A 24,903-nucleotide genomic window follows, 5' to 3' on the forward strand; every position below is an offset into this window, starting at 1 on the left:
TTTTCACACATATACGCTACTCTCAGCTAAGATAATGAACCAATCACACAGTCTTAAAATACAGAACCGCAACCTCCTGCACTTAGACTCTCCTAGTGCATTTGGGCTCACATAATCAGACTCATTACACAGATCTCCAGCAGTGTGCATAAAGCAGAATAATAATATCAAAGCACATCTGTGTCCTTTGGTGATGCTATAAATCTTGTACTGAACACTCCTGCTTCAATTACATGATGATTTAATGACTGCTAATGCAGACCTGGAGAGCAGGGCACTTTGATATAATTAGCCATGGTGGAATTGAGTGCAATGACTACATTGTGTTTTACATGTGAAATTCAATGTTTTACACTCACCTCTGGCCCTCGCTCCTGTACATGACAGGACTCACTGTCTCCCTCTGAGAAGGAGCCCGACTCGTCACTGGAGTTGGTGCCATAGGACTGCTCACATTTGATCTTGGGCCGCACCTGGTTAAAAAGGGCATCCCCGCCCACACTTTGCTCCTGCTGGTCCACATTGAGGCAGCGTGCCACGTTGGAGCATGGAGAGGAGGAGAACTCAAACTGGGGCAGGCTGCAGGGAGAGCCTCCACTGCCATCCTCTGCATAGGAGTAGGAAGAGCAGGAGCTGGAAGTCCTGGTGCGTGTCTCACAAGGCGGCGAGCGTGGGCACACTTTGATTGGCACTGGGCAGCTGGTGTTGGGTCGGGGCTGGCACAGGAGTGGGGGCTCAGTGGAGGTGGTGCTGGGAGAATAGGTCTGGGAGGTGGGGAGGGACTGGCTGGCTCCAGCCCACAGGCCCTTTGGCATGTGCTCAGAGAGCTCCATCTCCAAAGAGTTCCCACCAGGGTAGGAATGTGCTGGGGTTCCCAGACGGTTGCATGCCCCTGAGGAAAATATGACACTACGCCGATCTAGCTCACCTTCCTGTTTGCAGACCCCATCGCAGGAAGCAGACTTGAGGGACAACCCTGCAGGGAAACTGTCCTTGTCCTTTGGGGATATAACAGACAGACTCAGCTCCCCAGTGAAAGGCCTGAAGTCTTTTTTCTGATCTCCCTGAGAGTTTCCTTTGTCCTGGGGGCAGACAAGTCTGTTGGCAAATAGCTGCTGTGATGTGTTGGGCAGACTGGGGAGGTCCACCCCTTTCTTAAAGAAGGCTCCGAGGCAGGAAGGGGACTTGGTTCTCTTGGTTCTTACCACAGATATGGGGCTATCCATCTCCATAGCTGTCACGCTGTCCTTATCCTTGACGTCCTGCTCGTCCCCTGACAGGCACAATGAGATGGCCACTTCTTCTGCCTGTGGTTCAACTTTGATCTGGGCCAAAGGTAGCCTGCCCTGATCCGGCACTACTCCGCTAACACTGCTCTCTTTTAATGTGCTTGGAAAACCTGAGGTACTGGTGTGTGAGGAGGTGTCATTATTGTGCTTGTTGCAAGCCCACTGGTATTTCCTGTACTTGGGGCATCGTGGCAGGTCTGATGCGCTGTGCCGATCAAAGTCCAGTCGGCCATCTGTTAAGTTACTGGGAATAGCTATTGATAGCCGATCATCGTCAGGGTGTCCAAAGGAGCTGATGGCGTCAGCACACTGCTGCGCCTTGGGGGAGGTTGGCCTTTCCACCTCTGACTGCATGCTGTCATCCTCTGAGTTGTTCACCTCCACTGCCACCTTGTGGCAGAGCAGCAAGCCATCCTCCTCACTGCGCAGCTGAGCTTCCAGGAAGCGAAAGCATGAGTCCTCAAGGTTGTGCATGCGCAGGAATTCAGCACAGCGGATGACCTCCTGGATGTTTTCTCTGCTGAGTAACAGCTTAGCAGTATAGGCAAACTGCAACAATGGAGCGAATCCCCTGGCAGTGACCTGCAAAAAAAACAGGGAAATTGCCAGCATTACCATCAGCACAGCCATTGTTCAGAGCACTTGGAGTGTAGTGAGACAACCCGACAGCTCCAACGACCATATACAAACACTGGAAAGTACCGGTCTATCTTTTTATCAGATCAGCACTAAACCTTCATAATTCATAATAACAACCTCTGGGACGTTCCAGCAGTCTACCATTGTCTGCTCTGTGGTGATATCACTGGTTTTGCCCACACCCCCTCCTGTCACTGCTTTGGATTTGCGAAACGCTTACTTACTTGAGGCAAGATGTTTAAGGACAGGTGCTTAAACGTATTCATACAGTTATATGTATTCACTAGTAGCAGTAGGAATCTATGTTGAAATTACTGTCTTAACTGCAAGTGATGGTAGTTCCTAACAATTCTGTTTTTTTTGCAAGCCTTTACTTTTGATGCTGTTACACGTTCAGAGGTGCATAAGGCCCTATAATATAATATCAGGCAGACCCCAGTGTGTGCGACCACAAGGTATAGCCTCTAGTTTTTTTTTTTATATATCCAAGTGTGTGCCACAGGGATCTGTTCTCGACCCTTTATTATTTATATTAATAGTCTAGATCACGAAGCTCTGAATTTTTTTTAAAGATGATTTTTTCTGGCAGTTTTTCAAGCCTTTACTCAGTAGGACAGACTGGTAATAGGGTGGGGGGGGTGGGGGGGGCATGCGGCCGCAGGTCGGAGTCGAATGCTCATGCTGTTGATTAAAGCTAAATCAAAGCACTCTGACCTTCCCCCTATCACCACTTTTCAGGGCTCTGTGATTGAATCTCAATATAAACTATTCTCACTCTTTTAAAACCTCATATCCAGGAACTTAACTGAACTCAAACTAAAGATAAAATTAAGTTTTTACTTTAGATACAAATTTAGTTTTTCTTTTGAAGCCATAAAAAGACTTGCTGCAACGTTTCTGTCTTCAAAATGCCTACAGTCTTTGGAGAGCTGCAGAATGAACTGAAACAGAAGGAGCTGGTTTCTCTAAACAGATTTAAATCACTTCTTTAGAATGTTGAAGCAGACTCTTCTGTCTGTACATGCTTTGTTTGATGCCGTTCTGACTGTTAAATTATTGTCTGTAACTGTGAAACTGTGCTGCTGCTTGTCTTGTAAAAGAGATTTTTAATCTCAATGAGATTTCTCCTGGTTAAATAATGGTTAAATGAAAAAAATAAAAAAATAAAACAAAGAACCAGCAAAGAGCTTTTTGACTTGTTCAATACCTAGAGATGGGTTTTGAGTTTTAGTCTCAACTGAGGTTTGCTGCCAGTTCCAAAGCGTTGACACTAATATCAAGCAAAGTTTGTAAGAATTAAAATTTTGAAAAATAATAAATAAAAAAGATTAAAGAATCTGGCCACACATTTGATGCCAGCTTTTGGCACTTGACAGTAAACTGCTGGTGCTATAAACAAAAATATTACCCTCAGTTAAAAGACTGCTTTGCTTAACCCTTGGAGTTTTACCTTAACAATACTGATCTAAACGTGTCCGTAGTGTAGTGTACTGTAAACGCCCTGATGAGGGCATCCCCCAACAGCCTCACTTTCTGTCTGTGACTGCATCCTCAGGTCAAGGGCCTGTAAAGCCTAATGGTTTGTAAGACTACGGCTTATCCCCGTTGTGGCCATGTGGTGCAGGATGATAGAGGGAAGCCTTCCATTTAGACTTAAGACCAGATAATTAGGTAAACTCCTGAGCCTGCAGAAGGCCATGCCGCCCTCTCCTGCTGTTGTCACAGAGTACACAGATGAGAGGCGGGAGCCAGAGGAGATGGCTTTAATACCAGGGTTGTCTGCTGTTTTGAGATCAGCGTGGGGTTCACATTAGGTTGCATTTTTTCACTTTACTCAGGCTATAGCAACCGATCACTGCAGCTTTATCCTGGTTCATTCTCTTGTGACAACGCAATACTGTTAGGCACTCATGGAATGCAATCAAACAACACACTCAGAGAAAAGGTGTGCTCACAAACACAATTGCTTTTTGAGACGGTATTGTTTACTCTACAAAGCAGCCTTTTCAGAGGCTGAGTGATGTAAAGTTTTTCTTACAAGACTTAACAGAGGCTTGCAGATGTAGGGAAGGAGCGGCACAATGTGATTTTGAGCCCACTGTTTACTGATTGTTTTGCTGCCTTTGTTGGGGGGAAACAAGAAGATGAATGACCCCAGGTGGAACAGTGTACACTGTGTGAGCACTGCAGCAGATTCCACAGTTCCAGTGGTCTCTGACAAACACCTCACTAGTAAAATAGGATTTCCCTCTTTAGCAATTAGGCTTCAAAAACCACAAAATTTGCTCAGTGGATTTTTCCGCCTGGAAAAAACTTAGCAATATGCATGAGGAAACACAAATATGTCAGTAAAAAACAGCAGAGACAGAGTCGTCAGAGTCAGTCTAAGAATATATTGAATCATTTGTCTTTGTGAATTGGCAGGAAGATGAACAAACGTGTAATAGGTTGTTACTTTTTTTTTTAAAGGTTTAAAACCTAGTAGAGGCAACATTTTATTGACTTCATCCTTGTTTACTTCCAAATGTTCAGTGTGAAACTAGAGCTTATACATGCTAGAGGCTCAGAACTCAACAGCACAACAGAGGATGTGTTCATGCCCATTTAAATGGAACATGACCCCAAAATACAGACAAGGATTATGTGATGAGCAGATACGAGAATTAGAGCTTTAAATTGTCAAACACCCAACTTGAATTTCAGCTTAACTCGATGATCTGCAAGGTAATGTGTCTAACAACTGCACTGAAGTAAATCTGGCTTTAACCATAGTCGCGTCATACTAGCTATGATTGAAACAAGCACAATGACGTTGCAGATCGTGAAAAAGTCAGTCAAACTACCTTAATATGAGGCAGTGCACCAATGGCACTTCCAAATTCCCAAAAACTCTCTTGCACACTTAGTGCTACTGGTTAAGCTATTGACACACGTGCCTTTAATTGCCAACCCCTGGGCTAAATGCTGTCAAATATTAGACACTTTGCCTGGAATACAATTCTGGTGGGGATATACAGAATTCTTTCATTTTTTGAGAATGGATAAAATATTTTAAACTCAAGGTTCACTTACGAGCTTCTTCCGAATATCAGTATCCTCAGTGGATAAATGTCTCCCTTTACAATCATTCTAGCTTATCTTAAGGTTTTCTGGCTTTAATTCATGATGGTATTGAGACAAGAAGAAAAAGAACATTTTGGTGAACATTTGCTTCATGGTCTGAACACACCTTCATAGTGCCACTTTTTAGAAAACGTGCTCTGACTGGGGCAGAATCATATTACCATGCTTCGTTGCTGTCGGAGCCGTTAAAAAGAGAGAGAGACATATGTTGAAATAATGAAAATAATAATAATAATAAAGATTTTGCCTGTCTATATTTAAATTAAAACCCAGTCTATATTTCCAATGTAAAATATTTTAAATGGATCGAAAAAAGCTCATTGTGTTTACTCTCCCGTGTTTCATTTAGTTTTTTAAGTTTCAATTAAGAAAAGGACTAGAAGTGTTTACATGGACATGAATATCCTGTTTATGAGGCTTATCCCGGTTATGATCATATATGGCATATGGTGTTCACATGAGCACAGAGAAATCAGGTTATTCATATTCCCTGTATACATGATAATTACCAGTTACCTAGTAAGCGATTACTGCATTCTATTTGTGCAGGCGCTGTCACAGTTTGCTTGGCTCCTCCCCTGTTCTGCTGCTCAGCCACACCCCTGATCAGTCTACAGCTTTCACCTGCTCACCATCTCCAATCAAGCCAGTATATATGCAGCCTCACTCCACTCACTCTTTGCCAGATTGTCTTCGCTCTCATGCCTGACTCTCCAGCACTTGTTCCCGGATTGCTTACCTGGTATCGACCTGACTTGCCTCTGACCTTCGCCTCTCGTCTAAGCCCCGGTAAATCCACCAGCCTTTTGTCCCTGACCACGAGTATTGCCTGCCTGTTTTCTGTTCCCTGTCTGCCTGTGGCTGGTTGGAGCCTGGCCTTTTTCTGCTCCACCAAAAGACCCACCTGGCTTCAGCTTCACCTCACCAGCTCACATTCTCTGGTGAAATCATCTCAAGCTCCAGATCCAGTTCTCTGCTGCCCTCCCCTGGTCAGCCGTGTATCTGCTGAATTAAGACTGTTTTAAAACGAATACCTGGTTCATCTGGGCTGCAATTGGGTTCACTCCATATCCGTTACAGTACAACCTGGCCAGCTATGAACCCAGCAGACAATCCCACACCACTTAGTTGCCTGGAGACAATTGAGCCAGAGCCAGCCAAAGCAGTTGGACCAGTTCTGCTCTCTGTGAGGCCTTCCTCCACGGTTTGGCTGACTATATTAAAGATGAACTGGTCTCACATGACATCCCATCACCTTGGACGGGGTAATTGATTTGGCCATCCGCATTGACCTACGCATTCAGACCTGTCGACGAGAGAAGCGTCAAGGGGGGCCCCAACGCTCTTTTCCACCTCGCTCCCGTGGGGGCGCTGCAGCAGCCAACTCCACCTCACTGCATAAGCAGGTTGAGGATGCTGAACCCATGCAGTTGGGTCACAACCCCCTCTCCCTGGAAGAGAGGGAGCGCCGCTGCAAGGCTAATCTTTGCCTCTATTGTGGGGCAGCAGGACACTACATCTCCAACTGTTCCAGCAAAAGCCAGAGCTCACCAGTAGTTGGGGGGATCCTGGTGAGCTCAATTGCCCTGTCACCTCCCCAAAGCCAGAGACCTCTGTTTCAAGGCCGCCTTCTCCTTCCAGGTGGCCCCCACACCTTGGCCATCTTCATTGACTCTGGGGCTGATGCCTAAATCATTAATGAGGAGGTGGTCCTTCAGCTGGGTCTCAAGTGGGTTCCTTTGCCTCATCCGGTTCCTGCTAGAGCCTTAGATGGACACATCTTGGGCACTGTCACGCATTAGACCTCCCCGGTTCACCTGCTGCTTTCTGGTAATCATCACGAGACAGTCCAGTTCCACATCCTAAGCTCTTCCTGTCTGCCTCTCATCCTGGGGTATCCATGGCTCCGTCTTCACAACCCTCACATCAACTGGGCCGCTGGGGCCATTCTGGAGTGGAGCTCCTCCTGTCAACAAAGGGTCCTACAGCATGCCTCAGCTCCATTTCACTCCCCCAGCTCTTCACCTGACCTCTCCGGGGTGCCACCTGAGTACTACGATTTCTGTCAGGTCTTCAGTAAAGCCAGAGCTATGTCTCTGCCCCCTCACCGCCCCTATGACTGGGCCATAGATCTCCTGCCTGGTACCTCACCTCCTAAGGGGCGCCTGTACTCTCTCTCTGAGCCCGAAAGAAAAGTCATGGAGACTTACATCAATGACTCCCTGGCCGCAGGCATCATTCGTGCTTCTTCATGTCCTGCTGGATCGGTTTTTTTCTTTGTAGAGAAGAAGGACAAGACTTTGAGACCCTGCATCGACTACAGAGGACTAAATGATATCACCATTAAGAACCGTTACCCACTGCCACTCATCTCCACTGCCTTCGAACTGCTCCAGGGGGCTACCATTTTCTCCAAACTTGACCTGCGCAATGCCTACCATGTCGTCCGCATCAGAGAAGGAGATGAGTGGAAGACGGCATTCAACACCCCAACTGGACACTATGAGTATCTCTTAATGCCGTTCCGCCTGTCCCTGCCGTCTTCCAGGCAATGATAAACGATGTGCCCAGAGACATGCTCAATCGATATGTCTTTGTTTATCTCAATGACATCCTCATCTTCTCCCGGTCCAAGGAGCAACACATTCATCATGTCCAGTCCGTCCTTCAGCGCTTCCTGGAGAATTCCCTGTATGTGAAAGCACCTAGGGAGGTGTTCCAGGCACGTCCAGCTGGGAGGAGGCCTCGGGGAAATCCCAGGACTAGGTGGAGAGATTATATCTCCACGCTGGCCTGGGAATGCCTTGGGATCCCCCAGTTAGAGCTGGTTAATGTGGCCCGGGAAAGGGAAGTTTGGGGTCCCCTGCTAAAGCTGCTGCCCCCGCGACCCGACCCCGGATAAGCGGATGAAGATGAGATGAGATGAGATGTTTTTTCATTTCTCCAGGTGTGACATGTTCTTGCTTCCAAGGGTGCAGATTTAATTTCATATAAGCAGGGGGTCTTTGGGTCCACCCCCAGAACATTTTGAGCATAACACTTGATTTCCTGCATTCTGGTGGGAGTTTATACACTCATTTTTATTTATGGAATGGAGAACACAGGTGACAACATTTAAATATAAAAATCTGATAATATGACTCCAAGCAACCTATTGTCTTATGTCATCATTCTGAAAATCTCAGATTATTATCATTTTTTTTCTAATAGTGGCCCTAATACTCTGTTGTAGTTGCCAGACTAGAATTTTCCTTTTAGTTGTTATTCTCGCTCTAATTTGCAGCTGTATCAGAACAGCCTTTGCTGTGTTTTTTTTATCTTGCAAAGTGGAGACTCAACATGGCTGTTTTCGAGGGCGCATACTGCCCCCTATTTTACTGGAGGCACTGTTGCGCCTACGACTCACGTTCTATTCCATCTCAAGATTTTATTGGTGGATCTGCACCCATGGTTGAAGCCTCACTTGCAGATAGGCGGCGATAGTTACTCAATAACTGGATTAAAGTATTTACATGCAGCAGTATCACAGTTTCTTTTGGAGTGCTCCAGGTAGTATAGTCAGGTTTCTTATAACAGGATATAGTGTTCACATGCTCAAACACATAAACTCCAAAAACCCCATCATACGCACATTATTCGTTTCCTTGTAAACACACTGTTTTTAGGCAACATGACTTCTGTATTTGATATATATTGCCGATACAAACACACACACATGCACACGCACACATACACACACACACACACACACACACACACACACTGTCTCTCACACAGACACACACACACACACACTGTCTCTCACACAGACACACACACAGACACACACAAACAGACACACACATACACACACACTGAGTTAGTTGCTTTAGATCAGGCCATGCCCACTGTAATGGTGAGGCCGTGGCAACTTAAATGAGGCTGGTCCAGGGCTGCTGATAAACAGCAAAGCTGATGGAGAAAAAGTGCTGAGCGTACCAGGGATCTATTTTCAGCTAGTATCAGCAGCTGCTGCCTGCGGGAGCACATCTTTATGTGCACCCTGCACCATATGTGATTACTCCACTCCAACAGCAGCAGCACAGCAGCCTAATGAAAGAAAGCGTAAAGAGAGCGACACAGGATGGAGGAAGGGAGGGAAGGGGGTAAATACTGAGAGAGGATGGAGATGGAGGGTGTTTATTGCTTTTTTTATACTGTCTGTATCTATTTAGCTAAGAGTTTATTGGTTATCCTATACTGTATTTTTTTATACCTCCCTCGTGTTTTTGTAAGCTGCTGGAAACTTAATTTCCTTGCGGGAGTCATCCCAAAGGATCAATAAAGAGAAGTCTAAGTCTAAGTCTAAGTCTAGGTCAAAGTGAGCACAGAGGAAAATGAGAGAGGAAGGGATGCAGTCACAGCACAGGGAAGTGTTAAAGGAAGAAGAGGAGGACAGGGAGGATACACGGACTGTTTCCTGGTCATTAGCGGAGTCCATGACTTTTTGAAGTATTTCAGCTGTTAGCAGCACTTAGTGTATGAGTTAAAACAAAGACACAAATTTATCAGTGTGACAGATTGAGGCCCTTTTGGGCTAACACAGTTCTGCTCTGCGTCTGGAGTGGAAAGACGATAACATTACAGGGCAGGAAATTATAGGCAATGTTTGCAGGACATTTTTGTTTTTTGTGAAGCTGCCAAATATCCTTTCATAAACAGGCTGAGCAATAGTAAACTCCTCCCTAAACCACTCTCCCTAACCCATGCTCCTCTCTTTCATCAGCCTTTCGCCTCCGTAGAAGAGAAGGCTAATTTATGCAAATGTCCTCCAGCAAATTCCTGCATGTCATGCATGCTAATGAGGACATGGTATGGCATGACAATAGAGTGCAAGAGAAAATGCTCCATCTCCATTGGAGGGGGCAGCCGACACTTTAACATCAGATCTGCTGAGTAACCTGACATTAACCTCTGTGTTCACAGACAAACCATAAGGAGCCTGAGTCACAGCACTAATGGAAATGAAACAGGCGCTGTACTGTACGCTGTCAGGACGCCATTGTGGGTTAAGCTGTTATGCTAGAGGAGATGACAGGAAATGTGCAGGAACAAGATCTGCTGCAGAACAGAAGAGCTCTGGGGCCAAAGCAAGGTCTTTTATAAAGACAGCTGGAGCAGACATACAGAAGCTTACTAACCTATCAGACAGCTTCCATTAGAAATACGTTATACTGAGAAATGGATGAAACTATCATTACTGGTGAAAAGTCAGGTATAAGCTAATGTGACAAGCTCAAGCTCAGCAGGAGCAGGATTGGATACCCGCTGTAACAGACTAACAGTAAAGAAATCTTTCCAGACACAGGATGTGGTAGCATCTATCTATAATTCTATTTACCTATTATTTTATCTATCTATCTATCTATCTATCTATCTATCTATCTATCTATCTATCTATCTATCTATCTATCTATCTATCTATCTATCTATCTATCTATCTATCTATCTATCTATCTATCTATCTGTCTATCTATCTATCTATCTATCTATCTATCTATCTATCTATCTATCTATCTATCTATCTATCTATCTATCTATAATATTACATGTTCGTTAGGCTCTCATGATGACTTCAGGCACTCTTATGGTCCTTTACTGTCTCGACTTTAGAATTACTAGTTCACACCACCAAATAATTCATTTAGTTTTTTCTTTTCGTATATGCAGCATTCCTGACAAAACATGACGACATATTTGTGATCAATCACAAGCCAGCCATGACCGTCAGCCATTTGGCTTTCAATTTTCTTTTCTTCCTTTTCTCTGTCGACATCATCACCCCCTGCCTCTTTCCTCTTCTCACACCCAGAGGTCTGTCCCAACCACCGCGGCATTTAGTTTAATCTGAATTTTTGATTTTTCTTTACTAACATTAGCTAACTCTCTCCTCTTTAGTCATTTAGTTGAATCTGAACTTTTGACTTTACTTTACTAACGTTAGCCATCTCCCTCCTCTTTAGTCATTTAGTTGAATCTGAACTTTTGACTTTACTTCACTAAAGTTAGCCATCTCCCTCCTCTTTAGTCATTTAGTTTAATCTGAATTTTTGACTTTACTTTACTAACATTAGCTAACTCCCTCCTCTTTCAGTCTATTTTCCTGCTTCAGCTCTGTTCGTTTTTCTTTTTCCTTGTGTCTTCTGTTGGACGCAACATTTGTTTCCATGGTTTCTAACGCTGGTTTCACTGCAAACTGCACACAGTCAATGGGCGTATGAAACTGCAAAGCTAGGGTTGCCAACCGTCCCTTGAAAAACGGAATCGTCCCGTATTCAGAAACAATGCGTCCCGCATTGAGCTGAAAAGACGCACTTTGTCCCCTATTACCGTGAGAATCAAAAATAGTATTAAAAATGTCAATAGAATGAATGAATAAATGGCGCCTTATAAGAAAATTTACGGTAAACTTATTCTCAGCATCTCCTGTTCTTTGACCAATGAGCACACTCACACACGAGTATGATGATCCAGAATCCCGCTCATCTCATTGGTTGAGGTACTGTTGCTTGCGAAGAAGATACCGGAAGACAACAAAGCATTAATGAGAGCAGTGACGCCGACAGTACTTTACAGGTCCAGGCTGTACATCTTCTAGCAGCAATGCAACTACTCCTCCGGGGAAAAAAAGGAAGAAAAGAATGTAAAAATACTGAGAGGAATGGTTAGAAGGAAACACATGGGTGGAAAAAGTGCACAATAACGTCTATAAAGCGCACTGCGCTGTGACTTTTCCCATAGCCCATGGTGGACTGACTGACCTAAAGTGACAGGCTTCCAGTGGTGGGCAGTGGGCACACAAGAAACACAAGGGACACCAAAACCAGGGGAACCCTAGGCCAATTTATTGTCCACCAGGCAACGCCAGAGGCAGATATGGTATGGAAATAATGATTTTAACACTCTGTTTAAGGTTAATATGGGAAAGTACAATGAATGTCTGAATTGTATGGAGAAATATATAATATATAACAATATTGTTTTCTGTGTAATAAGCAAGTACAATTGCTAGATGAGTACCTTAAGTAGATTTTTACTGTGTGGCACTGAAAGAAAAACAGCTTGTGGCTGCAGCAAGAGCTCAGAAAAAGTACAGACGGAAAAACAAAGACTACAACTGCAGGCTACAGTCATGGCCTTTGAGGCACAAGTGCTCTTTGTTTTACTCAGATCTTATGTTTGCACTTTTCGCGTTGCATTAATTGTGTACTATGTTCTGCTTTGTGTTGTTTTATATTAATTTATACAGTTTTAAGTTAAGCAGGAAATATATTTATTTTATTCTGTTATTCCGTTATTTTATTTTGTATTAAAAAAGCTGATAATTATTTATTTTCTATGTGTTTATATCACTCAAATGTGCATCTAATTCAATGAGTCAAATAGTTAAAAAAAAAATCGCTTCACATATACGAAAAAGGGCTGAAAGAATTCACTACGCCAGAATTATCCGCAATCGGTGTCCCTTGTTTTTTTTTCAGGGAGTTGGCAACCCTAGGCACAGCCTTCATGGGAAATGTAGGAAGTACCACAACAGGGATAAATAGCCGATAACAGAGGCTTGTATCATGCATGTAATACCTCATATTCTACATCACCGGCCACACTGGCTAGTGAGTTATTATCAACACCCGCAATTTTTACCTGCATTTGGCGGGTTGGCAGGTGTTAATTTAGAACCCTGGATCTCACGTTTTTCAGAAAATAAAATACAATACATACAAATACAAATAAAATTTACTTGACTTTCAAGGGGGGCGGGGGGTGCCATGCCCCCCCCTAATATAATGGTAGGGGCAACACTGAAGTCCAAGCAAAAATACATAGGGCCAATCCGAGATCTATTGGAAAGGTCAAATTAGAGTCGTCCTGTCTTCTGTTTTCTGAGCAACTGTTAAGTCATTGGGTCACTGTCTCCATCAATCAGAGTCACCTGTCGCAGCCCTGGTTTCCATGGTGACAGGTAGACAGCAACTTACTGTATGTAGACAGGTCAGAAAGTTCATTTAATGGAGATTACACCTCTCAAACAACATCTTTTAATCAAAAAAGCGTGGAGTCCAAGGTCCAAAATATGATTTTTGCAGAGAGAAGAGCAGGTTAAAAACCTGGCTGTCAGCTATAATCAGACTATTTCTTGTCCCAGTTTGTATTTGAGCACAATGGGCAACTGGTTGTCACTCCTGTCACTGGGAGGCTCATAGGGTCAAATGTTTACTCCTATTTAATCCCATAGTAACATGTCTGCGACCAGCACACATTTTCCTCCGTTTTGACTGAAATTGATGTAAGAAGAGTGAACATTGTGGGAGATAGAGCAAGTTGTTGAGAGTGTTTTCAGATTATTTTACAGCTCCTCCACTCTCTAGCTGTGATGTCACACGCTCTAGGTCTGAACTTTCCACCACATACACAACCATTACAACATCTTTAACAGCCTGAACATTGAATGAAACCAAAACTGTGATTATGTGAAAACGGTGCTTGATTTCAAAATGCCCATTTAGCCCAAAGAAGTTGCAAATCTCCTGACCCGTTAAAACTTTCAATCGGTTTTCTAGGTTAAACTATGGCCAATCGGTGTCGCCCCAAAGAAGGCTGGTTTTGAGCCTGGTCCACAACGATTTCCCATTGCTGTGTATGTGCTTGGCAAATCTTTGACAAAAATAGTAGCACACCCTTCCCAATCATTCTGCACGTTTTGTTGTATGTTTTGAGCATGTGTTGGCAACGCTGTCGGACTTGAATCGAGTCAAAGTTTTAGTCAGAAGAAGGAGAATAAGCAGAATAAGTCTGAACAATAATATACTGTGTGCTTTTTAAAGCCCACAGCATTAATAGATGCAAGAACACAGTAGGGGGTGGCACGGTGGTATGGTGGTTAGTACTGTCGCCTCACAGCATGAGAGGGTTCCTGGTACAAATCCCCCCTCGGGCCCTTCTGTGTGGAGTTTGCATGTTTTGTCTGCGTGGGTTCTCCGGCTTCCTCCCACACTTGCATCTCTGGAAGTGTGTCTGTCTCTCTGTCTTTTGTCTGTCTTTGTCTTTCTATCTTTCTCTCTCCTTTTCTTCCTCCCCAACCGGTCAAGACAGATGGCGGTCCTCCACAGAGCTGGGTCTGTCCGATGTTCCTGCCTGTTCTAGGGAAGGTTTTCGTTGCCACCGTACTTTACGGGGGGGAATTGTTGGGTCTATGCCTACTCTGTAAAGTGTCCTGAGATAACTTTTGTTATGATTTGGCACTATAAATAAAATTGAATTAAATTGAATTGAATTTAAACAAGATAATATTATTATGTTTCACAATCATTAGTCTTTCTTCTTGTGTTGTAAATCCAGTACTGCCTTTCCTTTACAGCACTGAGTTACTGACTGGAATATGTTGAGTTAAGTTTACAAAATTAGGCAAGAATCTTTTTTTAGTTTACAATAGGTCTTGGAAGTGCACTAGAACTAGATCTAATTTATTTTAATTTATTATATATTGAATATTTTTATTTAGTTGTTTATATTTTTATCTATTTTAATGGTTTTTATATGTATTGTTTTAATGAAATTACATGTTATTGTATATTCATTATTTTTTTCTACATTTTGTTTTTCAGTTGAATAATATTTAGTTCAAGAAAATCCAGTTAGAAGAAAAATCTTTTTTTATTTTTTTTTTATAAAAGGTTCAATAAATGCATGATGTTTCCAAAGTCACTGTAATCATGTAAAATAATCGTGATCTCAAAAGTGACCAAAATAATTGTGATAATGATTTTTGCCATAACAGTGTATTTTCATAAGCCAAAATCAGCCTGCTGTTATATGAGTGAGGCTCTAATATTCAAGTCCAGATCAGTAAAGGTCCTGGATCTGTACTGTGAGGTTTGTTGCACATTTGAGTCAGTATTAACTGTGATAAAGAGGGACTAAGCACTGTGAATACATTTTCACAGTAATGTTGAGAGAGAATTGGAAACGTAAGGAAAGTGTCAACCACAGTGACAGCAGAGATTAGACGTTTCTGGTGCTCAGCTGTGGGTAAGTAAACCTCTTCCTGGCAGTGGATTAAATCAGATAGTGTACATCCTAATCCTCTCCCAGTGAAGTTTACTGTACAGGCCAGACACTGGGAAGGACATGGCCCACCCTTTACGCTGTTTAATACACAAGAAGAATGTGTTTCTTCCTGATAATACAAATAACAAATTATAAATGTACATTAAAAGTACATTAACACGAACTAGGCTATTCTCAGCTCTGTGTCCAGCATCTGATTTGTCCACCATGCTTGTCTGGCAGGTTTTTCCAGCCTAGCCTGATGAAAGTCTGTGTATTCCTTTCAGTAAGGGGGTGTCAGCTGCTTAACTGTGCCAGGTTTGGAGGTTAAATACAAAGAGCATAAACATGGGGATCACACCGCAGGCTGTCGCCTGGCAGACTGGCTGCTCAAGGTGCTCCTCTACCCACACTTAGACAAAGACCCTGCATCTTCTCTGTCAGCTTACCAAAGAGATGTGTCCTTGTGTTGGCAGAGAAAGAGAGACCCCCAGCTGGACCAAGGGGGAAGGGTATTAGTGCCGGTACAACCAACACAGCGCATCACTCCTTTCTCCAACGCTCTGTCCTTCACTTCTACCATCTGTCTAATAGACTGTATTTCTGTGATAGTGTCCTTGCCAGGCACTGTATCGGGCCAGTCTGTGTGAGAGTCAGTTTAGCCAGCATTGGGGTCGAGCTCCGATCAACTGGTTGATCTGAGGTGGTGGATGGATATCACTCATCTCCCTAAACCACTACAAGAACATTCTGTTTTCCTGTCTCTGGTCTAGCTCAACTCTCTCTCTATCTCTGAGCAGCCAGACTTTTTTTTTTAATCTCACAAGCAGCAGAGCCTGCAATCCTCATACCAAAACAATATGAGTGCTTTCTAACCCATTCTCATCCAAAGTTGTCACATACTGCCGTTTTGCTAGAACGTTTTGGTGTCACTTGTCTATACCTTAGGTAGCCCTGCACATCAATTGCATCCACTTGGCGGTTGCTGTTTAAGACTTGGGCAACATTTGGTTAACGTCTTGAATTCACACAAAACTATATGGTTAGATTTAGACAACAAACACACTTGGTTAGGGTAAGGAAAAGATTGTGGGTGGAGTTCAAATGAATGCATTTGTAATGTAACTACAGTGATGCACAGATGAGACATGCACAGGACAAACCATGGTCTTCTGGGTGAAAGTCTGGTGTTTGTTTGACCATCCACCACCCCAACTGGCCTCCTTAGGCGGAGTTTGGTGCTGTTAATCCTGGAGTACTTTGCTTGGGTTTACAGTTGAACGATTGGTGCATTATTGCACCTTGTGCCTCTGTGCCATAATGCCCACTTGACGCCCTGGGATTGAGAACAGGCTGTATTTTCTGACCTGCCACCTCTATAGCTTAGGTCTGGGTATACTGTATATAGGAAGCTAAAATGACTTTCTTCATGTTAGGGCAAGATCATGGTCATTGCTTAAAGAACCCAATGTTGACAACAGTGCCACGTCTGATGCTTTGCAGACTACACCGTTTACACTGACATTTTTGGACTGCTGTAACCCATATTTGTTACCCATGATGTTACCCATCTTTGTCTTTGATCTCTGCCCTGGCCTTTAAACCCTGGACCAATCTGCCCATACCCCAACCATTTTATCTTGAATGCATAACCCCAGCTGGGCGTGCTTAACATGTCCCACTGTGACCCTTTGTGGTTTGGGGGCTCCTCCTGGCTGAATGGGGGTCCACTTGATGCATTTGGTCTTGAGTGACATACCTTTGGCATCATAATCCAAACTGCCTAAACGATGATTTTAGGTATGAAGAGCCATCAAAGATCTGTAACCCCAACACCCATAACCCTAATCTGACTATAGCCCCGACCATTACAAAAAACAAATGTCTTTGCTTCCATGCTATGTTTAAGTCACCATTAATAACAAACTCTTCAGTAATCCATCCAACATGTTCAAATTGTGTTGTGTAAAGAAAACAGCAGCCTTGAGGGGCCACAAGCAGCTTTTCAGACTTGCTGGGTTGTCTTGTTAAAATAAATCACAGCAAATCCTTTACGACTCTGCAGTGGATACACTCTCCTTTTCAAACTTGGGTGAAGATTTGTGTGCTTGTGTTTTCTTTTGAGATGAAAAATGTGCAGTGTTCCATGGCTCATGACTAAGGAAAGAAATGACAAACACGAGGTGGTTTGAGGTCTGTGAATCAGCGCCTCTGCTGAATCACTGTGTGCTCTCTCCTTTTGCAAGAATAAAACTCAGGAATGGTAGATGATCGGCCACATTCTGGAGCCCTCCACTGTCCCCACAGTGGTCTGGAATCAGTCAGAACAATCCCACACTGAGGACGCACTCACACTGTCCGCCCATACCGAGCCCCGGGCTTTAGGGTACTTGTCCCCCCCTACCTCTCCCCCCGCTTGCCAGCCCGTTTGTACTCACCGTTTGTACTACTACTACCTGGGCCTCGCGCAAATGCTTCTTGCCTGTCCATAAGTCATCACGCCGTAACACGTCACACGCATTGATTGACGTCGCTTTGTTTACAAATATTTCCAGAGTTTTTGTGCGTCTTGTCCAACTGTTTTTGAATATTTTCATCTGCCCAAATCTGCAGTAAACACTCCACCTCCGCATCACACCAACGTGAACCTTTCGCCACCATTGTTGTTGTTAAATGTCCGCGCATGCTCCGTCTTTTTATTTTTTTCTATGTCCGAACAGGCGCACATAAAATGACGTCGGAGCCGACGTAGGCCTCGTGCTTGTGCTTGTACACGTGTGCACGCTCGTGCTCGTACATGTGTAAACACGCTTTACAAAAGCCCACCTCTCTCAAACGGGCCGGGGACGGCCAGCTGGCCGCAGCTAGGCGCGGAGCGGTTGCACTCACACTGGTCAAACGAACTAGGCTTTACCCGTAAAACCTGTTTTGGCCCGGTACGGAAGGACAGTGTGAGTGCGCCCTGAATGTCAGATGTGCAAACAAGTAGACAGTGGAGAAGCCAGTCATTGGAATGACTCTCTCTCTCTTTCAAGTAAACTCGATCATTTACTGATGTAATTACCACAATAAATCAGGTTTCTGCTACAGTTGCGGAATAACCTTCCTGTGTACAGTAGTGAGGATTATCAGATTTCCAGCATCGAATTCTTGTACAGGAGAACAAAGGTATCATGCCACACTACTAACTAGGGCTGGATAGTGTTAAAATGTTCGATACCGACACCGGTACTGATACCTTCACTTTGATACCTCTTCCTGAACGACTGACGATTAGCCTATCACCGCCATTGGTGGGACTAACACCATTGTAAGGCTGTGTGTTTACATAGATTCACTGGCCAATCACAACCAAGTTAGTAAAACATGCTAACATCATAGGCCCTGCTGTACTCCACTGTAGCCATACAGTGCCATAGCCTACTCCTTTGCTACCACACAGAATATGGACGCTTCTGTAGTAGCTGTGAAAAGGTAGATAAATTGTTTGGAGTGTCACAACCACCGCAAAATGACTTGTTTCACTAGCAGAATCTGATAAATTAGGTCTGATGACAATTTGGAAAGTCTAGAAGAGAATTGTTTTATCCTCATTCAAGTTAGCCTAGCATAAACCTGAAGTTAGCTGGCTCTGACCAGAAGTCTCTTGTGCTGTGATAATGACAGTGAGGATTGAGTAACAGCTTTGCATACAGTTCCACTATATGGAGAACATTTCTGTTTGATACAGTGATGGCTGCTCCTCTCCAGTGGAGGGCTCTCTTTAAAATTCATCTTCCTGGCTCGTATTTGTGGCCAGTGATTCTTATGAATCCCTCTTTGTTCTTACACTCACAAGAAATATGATGTACAGAAACACTGTGTGTGTGTGTGTGTGTGTGTGTGTGTGTGTGTGTGTGTGTGTGTGTGTGTGAAGCCTCCATCTTCTGTTCCCTCCCCCTGCCAGCTTGCCCGGAGGACAGCATCACTGAGATAAAGCAAGATTGTTTTGTTCCCATGATGTGATGGCCAACAAAGCCCCTAGATGAAATTGGCTGCCCCTCTGCAACGCCACACAATCACATTAGATATAGATGATGTCACTCACCAGCACCAGCCCCGGCTATTCCAGGGGCATTGGGGCCATGAGAGAGGAGTGATGAAGATTGTTGGGGGAGGTGGTCCTTGTTTCACATTTCATCTGCACCAAACTCCCCCTCATTCCCCCCAGCGGCAGCCAGGGCCTGCCTGATTTGCCTTCATTTTACAAATAGGCAGCCGCCTTCAGTAGTTGATGAAGGAATACTCTCCATGACCCGGGCCACAGCTCCAGGCTGAGCAGACCCAGCCCTCCCCCATCATCAGAGAAAGATGGTGTTCAGACACCAGGCAGGGATGTGTCAGCATGCTTCAGTCACTGACCATAAAGCAAAAGGGTGACAGAGACCTTAAAAAACTAAACTGCTCATCAGAGAAATGACATTCTTCCATGATGTGACAGTGAATTGTCTAGACAGTCAGGTATCTATTGAACAGGGCAGTTTCTAAGCCAATTAGTTGTTACTCTTGGACTTGAATATTTCTATTTTAGGGCACTTTATAGTTCTACACTACACGGAGACCCAAATGTGAGTTCATCTGGGCCCTATAAGATTTCCAAGGAGCATTATCAACAGAGAAGATCAAAATGCTTCTGGACACAATTCGATAGACTTACAACCAATTTAAATTCATCTTGTTTTCCAGGCTCTGTTTTTATGATAATACTAAGGCTGCACAACAATAATCTTCGTTATGGATTAATCTAATGATTGATTATAATTATGAATGATCGATTAATCGAAAAATCCTTTGGTCTATAAAATGTAATAAAATAGTGAACAATGTCCATCCAAGGTAATTTTTTTAAATGTCATGTTATAAAACCCAAAGATATCAATACAATATGAAATAAAACAGAAAAATTATCCTTATATAAAATATTATTTTTTAAAATGTTAAACCATTAATCGATTATCAAAATAGTTATTGATTAGTTGATTAATCATTGCAGCTCTCCATGATACTGTTAAGAAACTGCTATGGTTTCCCCCCCAAAGATCGGTTCGTCAGGGCATATATTATACAGTATATGAACACAGCAATAACACTCAGATCAAGGCCGTGGGAAGTGAGTTTTGGTTGGGGGTGCTGTAGTGTGTGTGTGTCTACATAAAAATAGGCTTTATTGAAAAAGCACAAAATTAATTGTATTTTATTGAAACTCCTTTGTCTGTTACAGGACAGCATACTGGCATTGCATGGCACACAGCACAGGCTACTGTCTAGAAAATTATGGCTACACTAAAGAGCTGACGAAATGTCGCAAAACCCACACAGATTGATACTAACGCACACAAAGTAATTGTCTGCTAAGGTAACAAATGTTGCTGTATAGCCTTGCACCGAAATTGATGGTTAAAACAAACATGTGAAACATATAACTGCTGAAAATTAATTATTGACGCTTCTGACATGGGCGTCAAAACAGGCTCAAAACATCGGAGGCTTACACAATGCAAAATTTATAGGCTACATTAAACTAATCCACACATCACATATGTACAGCAAATGCTATAAAACATCATAAACGGGCTGAGAAGGCGCTGTTTGCTAGGTAGCCTGCTAGCAGCAGCGATCACCGGTGAAACTAAGGTAGGCTCGTGGGGTCTCTCACTTTCAACATCACACTGTCTTTTCAGTGTTTAATCAAACATACAATTTACACAAGGCAATTAGGCCTACAGTAAGAAAGACAGGGAGGGAGATGCAGAGACAGGCAGACATAGGAAAGAGAGAGAGGCAGGGATGTTAGTGTCACTAGTGTTTCTTCTCTGTTTACCAACGATGAATCATCCATTTCAGCAAAGAAATGTTTCACTACTATTATGTGATAATAATAGACCTAACTGTAAGCTGCAACACCTGCAAACTATAACTTTATGGCAAGCTAAAATAACTAACACTGTGAGTTACACCAAATCTACTCTAAGCATTATTTGACAACAAAGGCTATAAAGGCAGTACACACACACACACACACACAACCACACACACACACACACACACACACACACACACACACACACACACACACACACACACACACACACACACACACACACACACACACACACACACACACACACACACACACACACACACACACACACACACACACACACACACGTATGTGAATGAAAATGAATATATTGATATTATTTTAAGTACAATTGCATAAGCCTACAATACACATCCAATAACATTTTCATTGTTGATGCCACGTTGATTCTCCTAACATTTCAGTGGCCTCTCTGACCTCATTCTGTCCCTGCTGCTGCTGGGTCACATCTCTCTTGTCATCATCATCCTCTCCCTCCTTCCCCTCTTCCGCTATCTCTCCGACAACCACCTGTGCACTCGCCACCTGTGCCAGGTCCGGGACTGCTGCACTAGACCCGACGACAACCACCGAGCTTGTGGTAGCAGCACTGGCTGGAAATGGACTGCAACGGTTGCTTTTGGTGTCGGTTATGTTTAGCCTCCAAAACTACCATTATGTGACTGCTATTAGCATACAAAAGGAGGCGGAATAAATATGTGGAAAAAGCACAAATTACTGACCATTACTATTCATTGTTATATGTATGAAAACTGCATGAGAACCGCCGGAGTTACCTCAAGTGTCCATTGAGACAGAACATAGCCAACATACAGTCTTCATTATGTGCTGTTTTTCCACTAGGATAAAAATAATTAAAAAAAGATGTGAGATGTTGTCAAATTGAACAGGGATGGACAAAGGAAAGAAGGCTTGGTTTAAACCTCAATGGGAGTAACTCTCTGTGGCACATTGAAGACAGTCATTGAAAGATGTTACTTTCCACACTCCATCTCACACCTGAAACACACAGAAGCTCATGCATTATTCATGCATGCAGTGAGTGAATGAAAGGGATGCTGCTTTGAGCATCCAGGAGCGGGTCCCTGCTGCAGTCCTTCTTTGAGGTAAGGAGGGAGAAAAAAGCCCCTGATGCTCATTTTATACAAGACGACAATCTGACGGTGACTTCTTTTTTCAATGAGCGCGGTGACAAAGTGTTTTGACAGGCGTTACTTTATTAATGCACGCTAGCCCCAGCAAGGAGCCACAACTCCACAGCACATGTGGGATGTGCCCCAGTTTTCACAGCAGCACATGTATGTACGCATATGTGTCTGTGAGCGAGTGTGGCTGTGTGACATCAATACGTCAGAGGGAGACTTTCATCATGTGCTCAGTGGAAGAGCTCTGAAGGGGATCAGTTTAAAGTGACAGTGTGAGATCTGAGGTGAGCAAAAGTGAGGAGTGTTGCTAAACCTGTTGAGCGCTGAGCCCAAGGTGTCGTTAATCTCGCCAGGAAATGCTACCTGCCACCGACAACGGCGCACTGGTGGCAGCTGACAGGTGCTAATTGGCAATCACAGCCTCATAGGCTCAATAATGCATTCTCACACCTTTCACTGAGTTGTTATCCTCCAGCGAACAGCACATCAAATTAAAATACTGTTTTACTGCCATCCCCTCTCATGACAGAAAACGGCACTGCAAATAGAAAAGAAACCAAAAATAACTCTAAAATGAGAATACTCCAAACTTGAAGTTAAAACTGAGAAGGAACAATATATTACAAATGGACCAGATAGTTAGAGGCACTGTACGCAATATTCATAATGTTAAAGTCGCAGTCGGAAACATTTGTTTGATCATATTCACTGAAGCCGACACTATGCTTTGTTATAACAACACAAATCCTCTGTTTTTAGAAAAAAAAACGCGCGTCTATGTCCACGTAAGTCTATTGTTTGTTTTTCAAAAACCGCGCCTGTATCATTCTGTCCACTCAGCAGAGAGCTGACTATCAGGCACAGTTAATGCACACGCCACAGATCCCCCCTCCCCACTCACGTATGTTACAATATCATAGGCAACTATTTTCTATGACCCCATTCATACAGCCTGTTCACAACTATCCCAACAAAGACAGAAAGCAGGAAGAGTTAATTGTATATATATTGTTTTTTTCTCTTTATTGTTCAACTAATTTAATTTTGTATACTTTTGTATTCTTTTTTGACAAAACAAATGAAATAAATTCATAAATTCAATTCAATTCAATTCAAAGCCCATTTTGTGGGAGCAGGGGAATCATTGTCAATATCCCTGGCGGAAGTCACTGAGGTAGTCAAACAACTCCACAGTGGCAAAGCCCCAGGGGTTGATGAGATTCGTCCAGAAATGCTGAAAGCTTTGGGTTTGGAGGGGCTGTCTTGGTTGACACGCCTCTTCAACATTGCATGGAAGTCTGGGACAGTGCCAAGGGAGTGGCAGACCGGGGTGGTGGTTCCTCTTTTTAAAAAGGGGGACCAGAGGGTGTGTGACAATTACAGGGGTATCACACTACTCAGCCTCCCTGGTAAAGTCTACTCCAAGGTGCTGGAAAGAAGGGTTCGTCCTATAGTCGAACCTCAGATTGAAGAGAAACAATGTGGATTCTGTCCTGGACGTGAAACAACGGACCAGCTCTTCATTCTCGCAAGGATCCTGGAGGGGGCCTGGGAGTATGCTCATCCAGTCTACATGTGTTTTGTGGATCTGGAGAAGGCATATGACCGGGTTGCTCGGGAGATACTGTGGGAGGTGCTGCGGGAGTATGAGGTGAGGGGGTCACTTCTGTGGGCCATCCAATCTCTGTACACCGAAAGCAAGAGCTGTGTCCGGATCCTCGGCAGTAAGTCGGATTCGTTTCCGTTGGGTGTTGGCCTCCGCCAGGGATACGCTTTGTCACCAATCCTGTTCGTGATTTTCATGGACAGGATATCGAGGCGTAGTCGTGATGGGGAGGGATTGCAGTTCGGTGGGCTGAGGATCTCGTCTCTGCTTTTCGCAGATGATGTGGTCCTGATGGCATCGTCGGTCAGTGACCTTCAGCACTCACTGGATCGGTTCGCAGCCGAGTGTGAAACGGCTGGGATGAGGATCAGCACCTCTAAATCTGAGGCCATGGCTCTTAGCAGGAAACCGGTGGATTGATTACTCCAGGTAGGGAATGAGTCCTTACCCGAAGTGAAGGAGCTCAAGTACCTCGGGATCATGTTCACGAGTGAGGGGACGATGGAGCGTGAGTTTGGCCGGAGAATCGGAGCAGCGGGGGCGGTGTTGCAGTCGCTCTACCGCACCGTTGTGACGAAAAGAGAGCTGAGCCGGAAGGCAAAGCTCTCAATCTACCGGTCAATCTTTGTTCCTACCCTCAGTTCAGCCATCCGTGAGGAACTCGGAGTAAAGCCGCTGCTCCTTAGCGTTGAAAGGAGCCAGTTGAGGTGGTTCGGGCATCTAGTAAGGATGCCCCCTGGGCACCTCCCTAGGGAGGTGTTCCAGGCACGTCCAGCTGGGAGGAGGCCTCGGGGAAGACCCAGGACTAGGTGGAGAGATTATATCTCCACACTGGTCTAGGAACGCCTCGGGATCCCCCAGTTAGAGCTGGTTAATGTGGCCCGGGAAAGGGAAGTTTGCGCTCCATTTGCTAAAGCTGCTGCTGGATAAGCGGATGAAGATGAGATGAGATCTACCAGACACTGAATTTTGCTGGTAAGTGTTGTGCTTATATTATCATACGTGTTGCAAGTTTGTTGTTAACTATATAGCCTCCTAGCTAACATTAATGTTATTGTCATAGAAACCAAACCCACTGGCAGGGATAAGAGGCGC

General features: G+C 44.0%; 1 protein-coding gene across 2 annotated transcripts in view; it reads right to left on the bottom strand.

Annotated features, from left to right (window-relative positions):
- The window catches only part of bach2b (BTB and CNC homology 1, basic leucine zipper transcription factor 2b), a 157,781-nt gene that overhangs the window by 26,730 nt on the left and 106,148 nt on the right, over positions 1-24,903 (bottom strand). For both annotated transcript variants that reach the window (XM_083934709.1, XM_083934710.1), the window contains exon 3: positions 360-1,871. In XM_083934709.1, coding sequence (XP_083790835.1) covers positions 360-1,871 — 1,512 coding nt within the window. The remainder of the gene's footprint in view (positions 1-359; positions 1,872-24,903) is intronic.

Source organism: Echiichthys vipera (assembly GCF_963691815.1).
Source record: "Echiichthys vipera genome assembly, chromosome: 19".
NCBI classification, from domain to species: Eukaryota; Metazoa; Chordata; class Actinopteri; order Perciformes; family Trachinidae; genus Echiichthys; species Echiichthys vipera.